At 39.3% G+C, this 13318-nt stretch overlaps 2 protein-coding genes across 2 annotated transcripts; one reads left to right on the top strand and one right to left on the bottom strand.

Moving 5' to 3' along the window:
• Nucleotides 1-73: 73 nt before the first annotated feature.
• On the top strand, nucleotides 74-1767 carry dusp19b (dual specificity phosphatase 19b). Its single transcript, XM_027022480.3, has 4 exons — nucleotides 74-420; nucleotides 551-597; nucleotides 817-969; nucleotides 1233-1767. The coding sequence occupies exons 1-4, from the start codon at nucleotides 195-197 to the stop codon at nucleotides 1413-1415; spliced, it is 609 nt and encodes a 202-aa protein (XP_026878281.2). The 5' UTR covers nucleotides 74-194; the 3' UTR covers nucleotides 1416-1767.
• Nucleotides 1768-2888: 1121 nt separating this feature from the next.
• On the bottom strand, nucleotides 2889-6954 carry pnp5a (purine nucleoside phosphorylase 5a). Its single transcript, XM_027022470.3, has 6 exons — nucleotides 6754-6954; nucleotides 5308-5477; nucleotides 4982-5085; nucleotides 4355-4530; nucleotides 4011-4201; nucleotides 2889-3711 (listed from the first exon to the last, which is right to left on the bottom strand). The coding sequence occupies exons 1-6, from the start codon at nucleotides 6774-6776 to the stop codon at nucleotides 3494-3496; spliced, it is 882 nt and encodes a 293-aa protein (XP_026878271.2). The 5' UTR covers nucleotides 6777-6954; the 3' UTR covers nucleotides 2889-3493.
• Between the last annotated feature and the right edge of the window lie 6364 nt (nucleotides 6955-13318).

The following is a 13318-nucleotide window of genomic DNA, read 5'->3' as shown; positions in this document are numbered from 1 at the left end:
GTGTATTGCTGCTCGAGGACCTTGTTTAATGAACGCTATAAAGCCCGTGTGGTTACAGGACTTTAATTTTGACATTTGCTCCAACCTTAATTGCAATGTGTAGTTTCACGCTTCTGTAATAGTTCCTAGTTTAGTGGCAGGCCTAACCAGAAGAGTCATTATAAGCTTAATATGAGATTGTTAAATATTTTGTCATGAAATCTCTCGGACAAGAGATCCAGGGATTCTCCAAAGCGCGTCTGAAGAAGCAGAGCACGCGAGTGACTACGCTTACCGGGAAGGTACTTGTTGAAACGCGAAGCGGCGATGACGCTCGTGTCTCACTAGCTGTGGAGGCGGGCACGAGCGGGTCGTATGGCTTTGTCCAAGATCTGAGTTTGGACCTGCAAGTTGGCGTTGTAACGCCCTTTCTGCTACTGTGTAAGAGAGTTTTCTGCTAGAGTTACACAATACTTCCGAATAAACTAGATATCTCGTGACAAGCGTTGCCGTGAATTACTTAGAAGTCTTAATTTATTAAAATGTTCACTGTCGACTGATTTCTTCGTAGCATCACAAGATGTTGCCAATGACATCGAAACTTTGCGGAGATTGAAGGTAGAACAAAGTTCGATCATTTTAACCTGTTCCCCTCACTGTGTTCGATCAACTGTACAGTGTTTATTTTACTATAACCCACTATTTATTTCAGATAGCATCACAGCAGCTAGTACATTTTGGACATTAACGTGCGTATGTCCAGCACAGGAGGAGGAATATTTAGAATAATGTAGTTTATCATTTGTTAGTTATTTTAGTTCACGCCTTGTGTTGCAGGTGACTCACGTGCTCAACGTAGCCTATGGGGTGGAGAATGCGTTCCCAGAGCTCTTTACTTATAAGACTGTCACCATGCTGGACCTGCCAGACACAGAGCTCACCACCTACTTCCCCCTGTGCTTTCAGTTCATAGATCAAGCTAGACAGCAGGTGTGTGTTTGTTTTTATATATATATATATATATATATAATATATATATATATATATATATATATATATATATATATATATATATATATATATATATATATACACACACACACTCTTCTTGGGCAGGATGCTAATACAGATGATAAAATTATTTGCATATTTTAAAGAAAGTTTATTAAAACTCTGCATGGCATGTCAATGTAATGGCACATTCTGCATGCACGCACACACGTTGTGTTAGCTCTCTGTTGTCTCTTACACAGGGTGGTGTTGTGTTGCTCCACTGTAATGCCGGCGTGTCCCGGTCTGCCTCAGTTGCCATTGGTTACTTGATGGCAGAGCAGAAGATGTCATTTGAAGAAGCCTTCAATAGAGTCAAATTGACCAGGCCGGCAATTAGGCCGAACCCTGGCTTCCTAAATCAGCTTAAAGAGTATCACCCCTGAAAGAGCATTGTGGCATTTTGTGTAGTTTGTAATAGATATCATTTTATACGTTTATCATCAAGCAAAAAAATGTCTATAAGGTTACACCATTTTAAAGTACTTGTTGCATTTTTTTAAGATGTTACATTAAGTATTAAAAATATAATAAAGAAGATAGAGAGGTTTGTAGGGCAGGCAGGTCAGGAGGAGACAACATGCCCTCCGCTCAGGCCTGTGAGACCTGTCTGTCCCCCAGTTCTTAAGTTTGATCACTCTCCTGTGTAGTTGGACCGACTGCCTGATGTTATTTTCTGGCTAAGGAAAACTGATCTGAAGTTTCTCCACATGCACAAATAAAACCATGAGAATCTGATGAGTCTCCTGACTCTTCACTGCTGAATTTTCAAACACTTTGGTGCTGAGGATCCAAGGACTTGACACTTCTTATTTGAGTAATGGCATCATCCTGAAAAAAGAAAATTGTCAGTGAATTTACAGAAAGATTCCTGGAAACCTTCTATCAAACCAGCACTTTAGTTAATGGAGGGACAGAGGTGCCCAGATGTGGTTGTGGATGGATGAATGAGGTTGTGCCAAAGCACATCTGTGACCAGATTTCTGAAGATTTCAGTTCAACAGTTAATATATAATATATAAATTAATATATAATTAAAAAAAATGTTTCTATCTATGAAATAAAAAGGGAGGGGGGCACTTACAGTTTTGTGTATTTTGACCATATGGTAACTTGTACTGTAATAAACTATGCTGAAGGCCTACTGATAAAATTGTGTACTACTAAGTAAGTAAGTTTGTAGACTGTTGTGCGATCATACAGTAGTACCATGGTGAGTGAAGCAAGGTACACTATGAAACATTTGATAAATAAAATGGACTTATGAGACGGTTGCTATCAACATGTCAGCTCATATATGGATGGCTGAAAGGTTATGCAGTTTTAAAACATGATGCACTATTTGTAGATCACATGGTAGCCTGCATTCAAGCATTTAAAAGATGTTTTGGTGATGTGGACTCATTTGACATTTGCTAGCTACTGGTGGAGTTTTACAGAACAGTATTCTCTGTAACTGAGTTTGCAAGTGGAGGAGGTAGTTAGTAGATAACAGCAGCAAGCGCCCTCTGCTGGCCAAAACCATCACAACGGGAGACGTCTGCCTGTCTGCTTTGCTGCCAGGTTTGTCTTAGGACCATCCGGGTGTTTTTAATTCACAGGTAAAATGCGGACATGACCAGGGACAGCTCCAGCTGGGTCAGGCCACCAAAAACGAGGAAAAACGGACGTCTATTCACCCTAATCTGTGAGCAAAAGCTACCTGCAATATCATCACTGCAAATGTCATGCCACTACTTTAGCCACCCCAACGATGTAATACAAAGTTCTTGTTTTATATACTTATTTACACCAGTTGATTAAATTTCTTTGCTTATCCAGTTGTACTGTTTTTTCATAAATACAATTACATCAGTCACTATGGGTCATGGTTAATCTTTACTGACAATGCTTTGTGATGAGACTGAACACAATCACAATACAAGGACTTAGGCATTGATAATAAATAGATACATTTCATAACAACATTACAAAAGACAAATAGACAGGCATGACATCTGTACATCATAGCACACTGAACTCAAAGCAATTAATAGTTTACAAAGGATTCTGTTAAATTAGTTTAAACATAAGATTAATAAAAATAAATGTCTCAGTATTAAATTATTAAATTGCATTTACATGATTATCTGCAGTATGGCATTTTATATTGCCTACTAAGGGAATGTACATCAGATCTCTTCTGTTATCAGGAGAAGGTGATATAGAGCAGACAGAATTCACCAAAGAATCTACAACACACGATGCTGCCTATTTTGGAGTATACTAAAACATGCTATGAAGGATTAAGAGGAATAGAACAAAGTTTTGTGCTACTTGCTACCAATAATGACTCTGTAGTGACTATCTGAATGTTCCACAGCTCTGTAGCCTGCTGTAAGCAACCCCGTGTGGAAAATGTGTGTCTTGGTTTTGGATAATTTTCCAACGCTTTGCTTTGGTGTTCGTTTGCCCCGTGTTTCATTTAGGAGTAGTTGTTGTTGTGCTTCATGCGAATGACCATGGTGGACACCAGCTTCTCCAGCTGCTGCGCCCTCTGTTTGGCTGTTTGCAGAACTTCGTTGTGATTGGCCTTCTCCTCACTGTCGTAGTCCATCACTGCCTGATTGGTTATGAGAGACAGGGCGAAGACCCGCATGCCACAGTGACGAGCCACAATCACTTCGTGGACTGTGCTCATCCCTGACAGAGATAGACAACGTTACACCCTTATTGTGAAAAATATGGATTATAAAATATTCATAACACCTGTACACATTATTTAAAGTTTATGTTCATAATGGAAATGCCTATTCCAAAAGCCTATTCCACTCTAACACTGTATTTAAATCAAAGCTACTCCAACACTTGAAATCTACATGCTCTTAAGGACTGTACTGTGTAGATATAGTGTGTAGATTGGCACCCGACATGAAATGCAAACAGTTTTAGTGGGGCAGCGAACAATAATGGCCCTTAACGAAGCCGGGCGGGACCCTCACCGACAGCGTCGACGCCCAGCTTGTGCAGCATGCGGCACTCTGCGATGGTCTCGAACGAGGGGCCGCCCAGCGCGCAGTACACGCCCTCGCGGAGGAAGTCGCTGTAGCCGAGCTCGCTGCCCACGTCCATGGCCATCTGGAGTAGCTCGCGGTCGTATGCATCAGACATGCAGGGGAACCGCACACCAAACCTGGAGAGTGGAGACAGTGCGGAGGTGCAGAGGTCAGCTGAAGTGAGTGCATGTGAAGTTTTGCACAATACAGTGTGTTTACAGTAAACCTTGAACTGCCATATTAAGGCTTTTCTTTTGAACTCTGAAGACACATCCCCACACTCCCCTCACCGTTCATCGTTGGGTCCTGTTAAGGGGTTGTTGCCAGCAAATCCAGGCATGTTTAAGTGGTCTTTGATGATCATGATGTCTCCCACCTTGAAGTCCTGATTCAGGCCCCCTGCAGCATTCGTTAGGATCACGGTCTTCACACCCAGCATCTTAAATATGCGCATGGGCAGAGTAATCTACAACAAACCAGATTATTGAATTATTCTGTAGATGAGTAGGGTGGGTTAGAGCAGTGTTCCTCAGCCTCAGGAGTCCGCAAACCCACACAGCGTCATTGTCCCATTGCTTGAATTAATCCACAGTTTTGTTATGGATGGTGACAAAACCCACTGGCTGCTGTATGTTTGCACTTAGCCTTTTGAAAGACATTAAAAAATATGGAATCAAAATATGCAAAATAATAAAGATGTTAGGAACCTTCAAAATTGGGTTTTAGTGCACCCGGAACTCATGACAAAGAAATGTAACAAAGTGCAATATTGCAGTGTGTCCTGAATAAAATACTCTTTCAGTGTACCCTTAGCCACATAACCTGAGAAACATGAACACTTTGAAGAGGTCTTAAGAAAAGAGAACTTGTAGTGGAAATAAGACTAAAAATGATGGGATGTGATGAGATTTCTATACCTTCTGAATGGGGTATCCCTCATAGAGATGGAAGCGACCCTGCATGCAGACGCATGGCCTCCCTTTCAGAGTCCCAAACACCAGCCGCCCAGCGTGGCCGTGCACTGGTTGAAACAAACCAGCTGATAAATGCACGCAGCAAGAGCAAAGGAAAGAGCCTAGGCCAGTGATGAGATCACAAACGGGGAGCAGGAATTCTAGCAAAACAATTTCACTCAACACACCACGCACAATAATGCAATAAGACCTGCTCAAGTAAAGCTCAGGGTGTTCAGGCTAACACAGTGCTTTAAAACAGATATGCATATTCATGCACACACATTAACCTGTGCTCTGGGGGAAGTTGGGGATGTCTCTGTAGTTGAAAGCCACTTGGTCTTTTAGAAGGTCAGCTAGTCCACCCAGCCCTGAGCCACACACAATACCCACCAGGGGGCGCACAGCAGTCTGAGTCAGCAGCCAGTCAGCTATAGCCCTGCATTCCTCATAGCTGTACCTGCAGAGAAGGACAGCGAGGGAGAGACAGAAATGTTTGGTCACTGACCAAGAGCTCACGTAACAGTCCGACTTGTCCAGACAGACATTTCCTATGAAATGCCAGCATGGATAAAAGTACATATGATAAGATCTCTCTCTCTCTCTCTCTCTCTCTCTCTCTCTCTCTCTCTCTCTCTCTCTCTCTCTCTCTTCTCTCTTCTCTCTTACACACACACACACACACACACACACACACACACACACACACACACACACACACACAGACACATTCTCTCTCATTCACACACTCACTCTTGCACACAGGTATGCGTGTAGTCATATTTCCCATATTTCTTGAGTCACAAATGAACCTCATCTGAATCATAAAAGGTCACAGAGACACTTGCCCAGATCCAAGTGTATACACATATTCTCCTGTGTGCACATGTACACTTACACACTCTCACCACCCACTAAATATACCTCACATGACCAGAACTTAGCAGCCATCATTCTTCTTTGTCTGACTGAATCTAGCCCACGTGGGTCTTCACTACACCTGTAATAGAACCTGTGTCACTCCATCACCTTTATACAGACATAAACCAAATATATCCTGGCTACATGCAGCCATTCTGAAAACTGAGCCAGCCTATAAACTCAAGCACTGAGTGACCAAAATAAACTGCCTGTAGCCTAGTAGGAATGCGATACCCTATACCACTACCACATATGATAGCTTTAATATACCAACGATTTTACCCATAACAGTAATTTTAAAGTTTCAATACTATAACGATGTAGTGAATGGTGATTTGAGTGGTTTGTGCGTGTGATGTGACAAGATTTACTGCTTAACGTGATTGCGAATTAAACGTTAAATTACAGCATTCTTAAAATAATCTTGTACGTCATTACTGACTTACAGAAGATATAAAAAGAAATTATTTTGCAAGGAGCAAAATGTCAGTCATATGGGCACCAGACAAATGTGCTACACAAAATACACAAAAATATTGTTTCAATACTGGGGATAGCCAGCGAACTAGGTTAAACTTAATCTTAAATATAACGACAGAGAACTCCACCAGTGCCCAGTTTCATAAAACCAGCATAGCATATTGGCTATGCACCAGCTAATGGTGCACACACACACACACCCCTGTCATTTGCAGAACCCACACAAGTGAGCTTTCCTCATGTGCTTAAATGAATGAGTGACAAAACACTAAAACACACACAAAAGCAACGGGACTTAGAGACAGCCAGGGAATAAAGAGAGACCAGCTTCTTACCCGATACTGCCCTCAGGGAACATGTTCACAGAAACGTTACGTGAATATAAATATTAGAAAAATTACCTTCAGTGAAACTGAGTTCACCAAGCAAATGATAAAATTAAATGACTAAGTCTACATTAACTAAATAAAAAATAAATATGGTAAGCGGATGTTCTTTCTTGGCACAGATCACACCTAATGCCTACTGAAATCTTGACTCACCCAGCAAGAGTATGGCCGGTAAATTTATATATGCTCCGCTTCCTCTGCCCCTCCTCATTATTTGATGCAAATTCAATCGACGTGTTGCACCGCCTGATGTAAATTGCCGTGGAAATGTCGGCGTGCCTTAAAGGTGCACTCTGAGCTGCACTTTTCTCACGGGTTTAGGACCACTTTGCTATTTTTTTGTACTATATGTTTTGTAATAATCTCGTTGACATTTGAAGAGGATGAACTGGTCCTAGAACTGGTCCTGGTCCTAGTGGGTTAAAGTGACTTAATCCCAGAGTTGCTGACCGTCCTTAACCTTCAAGGCTGGGAATTCTGTTATCAGCTAGACATAACATTTTTCCTGGTCGAACATTTCTCATGAGGACGACATTTGGATTATAGTTACTGACAAATATAGTTAATAAGAACTGCACATGTGACTAGAATTCCTTAATTGTATAAAATTGTAACTTGGTTAAGCCCTGGCACGGCGCATAATGGCCCTTTTTATTATTATTTTTTCAGCAATAAAGAACAAGAATTTATAATTAGGGAAAGGTAGAAAGAAATAAAGCCATAAGGAATGCATACTTACAGTAGGACACACACACATACACACACACACAAACACACACACACACACACACACACACACACACACACACACACACACACACACACACACACACACACTACAAACTACACACTCACAGCCGAAATATTAATTTGCTTCTCAAAACCAGCTGATACAAGTTTCTGTGACCTTTTGAACTAAACTGTGAAATTCTAAACATTCTCTGAATCTTAAAAACAGCTACAGATTTATCTTCACAGTATGCAAAAAAGTATTTGAATGACTAAAACCAAACCAGTCAGTGTATGGTCAATTTATATAATGCATATCCATAAATAATGTAATATTTACAGGTCTATTCCAGTACCCATGTATCAATTGTTTATTTAATTTCAACAGTCCGGAATTGACTGATTGAATCAGGTCACATGACCCACATCACAGCCTGTTCTGTCAGTCAAAACCACTTTTATAAGATGAGTATTATAAAATATATTTACCAAACACATGAACAAACATATTGCATTTCAGTATTCACTATAAAGCTACAGTATTCACTATAAAGCTATAAAGCTAATGGCCATATTATGCTTATATTCCTGGACATGATCAGCATAATCATTACAAGCATTGCTGCATGGTTTGGAGCCGCCCTTATTAGCAGGTGTTTTTGTGTCATAGTTGTGACAGGTTTTATAAATCATCCTGGAATGTTTTCGTTGTGCAAGGCCAAGTAGGTGGTCCCTGTGTTCCCGTGGAGCCGGTCACCCGCCTATAGCCTGGCCAATGGAATGAGTCAATTAGCCATGATGTAACAAAGCAAGCGAGACCGACTTTTTCCTTTGGAGAAAAGGAATAAAAATGTTCCCAGAGTGACATAGCTTGAAGGCCAGTTTCCTGTAGATGTGTAATAGAATCTACTTTACTCTGAAAAAATGTACAGTAACACATTACTGATATTGAGGTGGTAAAACCTTCACAGTGACTATATCTCACCCTTCTCTCTGTCTCCCTTTCTTTGTTAGACACACACATGCACACACACACACGGAGTACCATGTGCCAAATCTTATATTGTTTAAGCATCAAACCTGTTTATCAGCTCTTATTAAGTGCTTGGAAAAGCATAACCATCGAATGAGATTACATGTTCAATCACAAGTGTTGTCACTGAGCTCTCATGCAGCAGTTGGGTGAACCTGCACCCCGTCACTCCAGTGTGACTTTACCCCTTCACCATGTTCGACCTCTGCGGATCATAAGCTCAGCTTATCAGTAGGCAAATAAACCGTGGAACATACAGTATTGCATAAAGAACTTTCTGACATTAGCTACTTAAAGCTATTTATGCTGGAAGCACCACTCAATCCTCAGGGGAAGCTTTGACTGCTCGGTGACCATTTATGTACCAGTGAACCAAACAGCAAAAGATTTAAGGGCTATCTTTGAGTTCACCTAATATTTGTTATATAAACATATAAACATAAACTGTATGTGCAGAGCAACACATCATATCAAAAGTCAGGAGCTCAGTGACTGTATAACATTGATTGGAATAATTACACAGTGTACCAGTGATTGTAAATAAAAGAAACCAGGATGTATGTGACTTTTTTTATTAGAATAGAAAAAATACAAATGAATGATTCATGATTCATTATTAAAAACATTCTAGACTACATAATGTAAGTCAAGTGTGTGTGTGTGTGTGTGTGTGTGTGTGTGTGTGTTGTATACATATCAATATAAGTATATAACCAAAGGGAGTGGCTTTGTAGGAAGGGCAGTGTGTATTTGCATATGTGTGTCTATTCTGCCTCAAAGTGCTTGATCATTATTACATAATATTATGCCACGTGCTTGTGTGTGTATGTTTCTGTGTTTGAGAGAACGACCGACAGAGGGTTTCTGTTGTTGTGGACATGTGTGCACATGTTTGATGTGGTAATAGGTGATATATTGATATACTCTGGTCATGTTTGCTCACACAGTAATGGCAGCAGTTGGATTAGAGCAAGTGTAAACAGAAGTCAAATATGTCCTACACCCTTTGTAGTGATGTGCTTTATCCAACAGTGAGCGAAAAAGGCAAAAATAAATTAATACATGAAAAATCAAACTGGATTTCTGATGACATTTTATAAGTAGGATAATTAATGTCCCAGACTGTTTCAAAAATGGTGCCAGCTGGTATCTGAATTAAATTCACAACTCTAATTGGTAATGAGTTTAAATCTTTAGTTTGTAATGACTTTAAATGTTAATAACATACAATTTTTTATTTTGTGTACATTTATTTACTTGCAGTTAAAAGGAAAATGGAAAAAATCATATTCTGATTATTATTCTACAAAGAGTAACCATTTTATGTAAATTTTCTTAATATAAGTTGTCCTTTAAATATTAAAACATATAAATCCTAATCACCTAATATGGCATGCTTTCATATATGATTTCCTTGGAAGATTCTTCTTCTAGATCTTTCATGATAAATGTTTATAATATGTTTGTGCTGTAAAGTCTCAGGACCTTTAATGCTTTATAAAAGCTCTACACCTTTATGAGGCAGGATATGGCATTGCCAAAGACCTACTGAGCACGGATCCTCTCGTGAATCACCATGGTGTATGCAGTCTGGGCAGAATGGTCTTACTTTGTCATCTCCACTCCCAGTCTCTTGTTTAATATTTATAATGGAACAAACCTTCGAATCTTAGAATTTATCAGCTAAAATCTTTAGTAGGAAACCCTTGATATAGCCTGCTTTCATAAATGCAGCTTGACCCTGCTCTCAATCAAGAGTTTGGTTTTGATTAAACAAAATGGAAAAGAAGAAAAACTTTCCAACTAGTCTGTACAAAATATGTGTTGACAGTGAAGGTGACAATGCTGACTGCTGCATTTGCGGAATATACAATAGGTTTGTGGAAACTGAAACTTGACCCAGTTTCTGCACAGTCAACAGTTAATGAGGCAGAAACACAATCACAGAATGTGAGGGGCAGAGCCTGAGAGGAGCCATCACCAACAGCAGCTTTCTGATGATTGGTGCATGGAGGGGACAGTGCTGATGTGAAGACAGATGCGTTCTAGACCTTTTAAATAATCTGCTAAATTGACACAAATATGACACTACCTCCCACCCTGTGTTCTTCATCATGGTTAATAAATCACTCATTTACTAATTCCTCTGTTGCTCAAGCTACTGTACTTTCTGCATGTCATTATGCACTAGAGGCAGGATATTGACTTAATGGCTTGTTATTTCGCATATGGATACTTTTATTAAAGCCAGTTATATTATTATTATTAGTGTTTTGGCCTGTATATGATATGCTGAAGGCAGTTTCTAAATATTCAATATACAAAGATTAGATACAGAGATTACAATAAGAAATGTAGTTTCATAAAATAATTTTAGACTGTAGCTGTAAATTCTGTGAAACACATAATGTAATGTCACTTATTTGCCATGATGGTGAACATCATCATGACAGTTCTGTTAGGCTGTTATTCTGTTAGCTGTTGTTAGGCTATTATTCCATTAGATTGTTAAACTGTTGTTAGGCTGTTATCCCATACAGTTATTAGGCTGTTGTTAGGCTGTTATTCCTTTAGGTTGTTAGGCTGTTGTTAAGTTGTTATTCCATAAAGTTGTTAAGTTGTTGTTAAGATAAGTTATTCCATTAGCTGTTGTTAGGCTGTTACTCTGTAAGGTTGTTATGCTGTTGTTAGGCTGTTATTGCGTTAAGTTGTTATGCTGTTGTTAGGCTGTTATTCCGTTAAATGAAATGCAAAATAAACAATTGTGTCATCACATCAGACAAATTAAAATAAACGAGAGTGAGGGGAAATGCACACTATAAAAACACATTCTTCATTGTACTCTGCTCTCTTTTCACCAGACATGGACAGAAATGTGAACACAAACCTACTAGTTGCAAGGCATGTCAGAGACTAGTGCTGGTAGCCACATACACTTCCTGGATGGCCCTCATGCTACATTTATATATATATATATATATATATATATATATATATATATATATATATATATATATATATATATATATATATATATATATATATATATATATATAAATAAATGGTAGCCTACTATCAAATTTTAGACATGTATGATAAAAATATTATGAAAAGCACTGGCAAATGCAATAGAGTTTCACAAGAAACCTTTAAACATTTTGCTGAGCAGCTGCTTTTCACATCAACCAGTAGCAGTACCTTTGAAAAAAGTAACACACAAAGTGGAGTGATGGATGGGTAAAAGTGGAGAATTCTAACTGTGGTGAACTGTAGTTATGCGAATAACAAATGTGAACAGAAACAGTGGATGAGATAATACTGTTTTACTAATATCTAATCTCTACTAATACTAATATCTCTTATATATCTCTTCTCCGTGAAGGCACAGAATTAAGAATGAACAAATTAGGAAGTCCACTAACAGAGAAGTCCACTAAGAGAAGTTTGCTTACACTCACCTTTGTAAACCCCACAGATAATCATAATTAAACCATCCACAAGGCAGCCAGCTGTGCTCAAAACAGAGAAACATAAATGAGTAAATACATAAATAAATAGATTGTTGAATCGTATTCAGTCATTCTACGGAGAAAGTCATTGTGAAAATTCAAAATGAAACGGTAGCTTCATTTCCCCAATAACAACAGTGACTCTCTACTGTCCTCCAGTGGAAGCAACCTTGTCAAAAAGAAGCTTTCCAAAGACCCTTCCTAAGAAAGTAGTGAGACACAGTCCAACAAAACCACCACATCCGGACTTAACTCATTAGTCTAATTAACGATTGAAGGCTAAATTACCTCTTCAATTTCTCTTTTTCTAACACTACTCTTAATTTTCTTCAGTAAATAAGATCACACAAGAGAGTTAGGATGATAAAAAAAAAGTAAGTGAAATCAGACAATATAACTATCATAACAAACAGAACTATCAACATTACAAGAAAGGACATTTCTACCTGACCTGTGGTACAACACTAAAAGACACTGCAGCAAAGGCGGTCCTTCCCTCCTAAACTCTCTGAATTTGAAATGTGGGTATTCAGAAGGGAGTGCACAGCACTGATAATACTGAGCAGAAAACATCATTAAGGCTCTGATTACACCAATAAACCAAATTACTGAAGGAGAACTACTTGAATCTTGGAATAGATACTCCCACAGACAGAAAGTGGGCACTGTCATTTGATGTGAAACAAGTTCACGCACGCACGCACGCACGCACGCACACACACACACACACACACACACACACACACACACACACACACACACACACACACACACACACACACCATATTTTTAGAGATAATTTGTCTGCTTTAGTCAATAGAAAAATAAGTGCATTTTTAATTCACACATAAAAAAAACGTGTTTTGCCGAGTGTGCATGAATGATTGCGTGTGTGTGTAATATCCTATATCCTTTGTATCGGGGAAACTGGGAACAACGTGCGTGTGTCTAGACTTGTAGAAGAGGAGGAGGGTTGCTAAAGGGATGTAATTTATCCGGAATATCAACAGCTTGAGGGAATGCCTGAGAGAAAGAAACAGAGGGGGGGACCATGTGACGGAAAAACAAACGATGTGCAAAGCCAGAGAAAAGGGTCAACAAAGAGAGGGAAGGAGAGGGGGAAGACCTCTTCCGACCGAGCTGCGTCAAGCCAAGAATTGCTCTAACATGCTTTCTCACTGCCACCTCTGTGACTGTGCCAAAGACTACATCCTCTCTCTCCAAGCCGGCATCCTCTGCT

The sequence above is a fragment of the Electrophorus electricus genome, chromosome 13, assembly GCF_041902795.1.
Source record: "Electrophorus electricus isolate QZ-2024a chromosome 13, ASM4190279v1, whole genome shotgun sequence".
NCBI classification, from domain to species: Eukaryota; Metazoa; Chordata; class Actinopteri; order Gymnotiformes; family Gymnotidae; genus Electrophorus; species Electrophorus electricus.
This window is presented reverse-complemented; position numbering and strand designations above follow the sequence as displayed.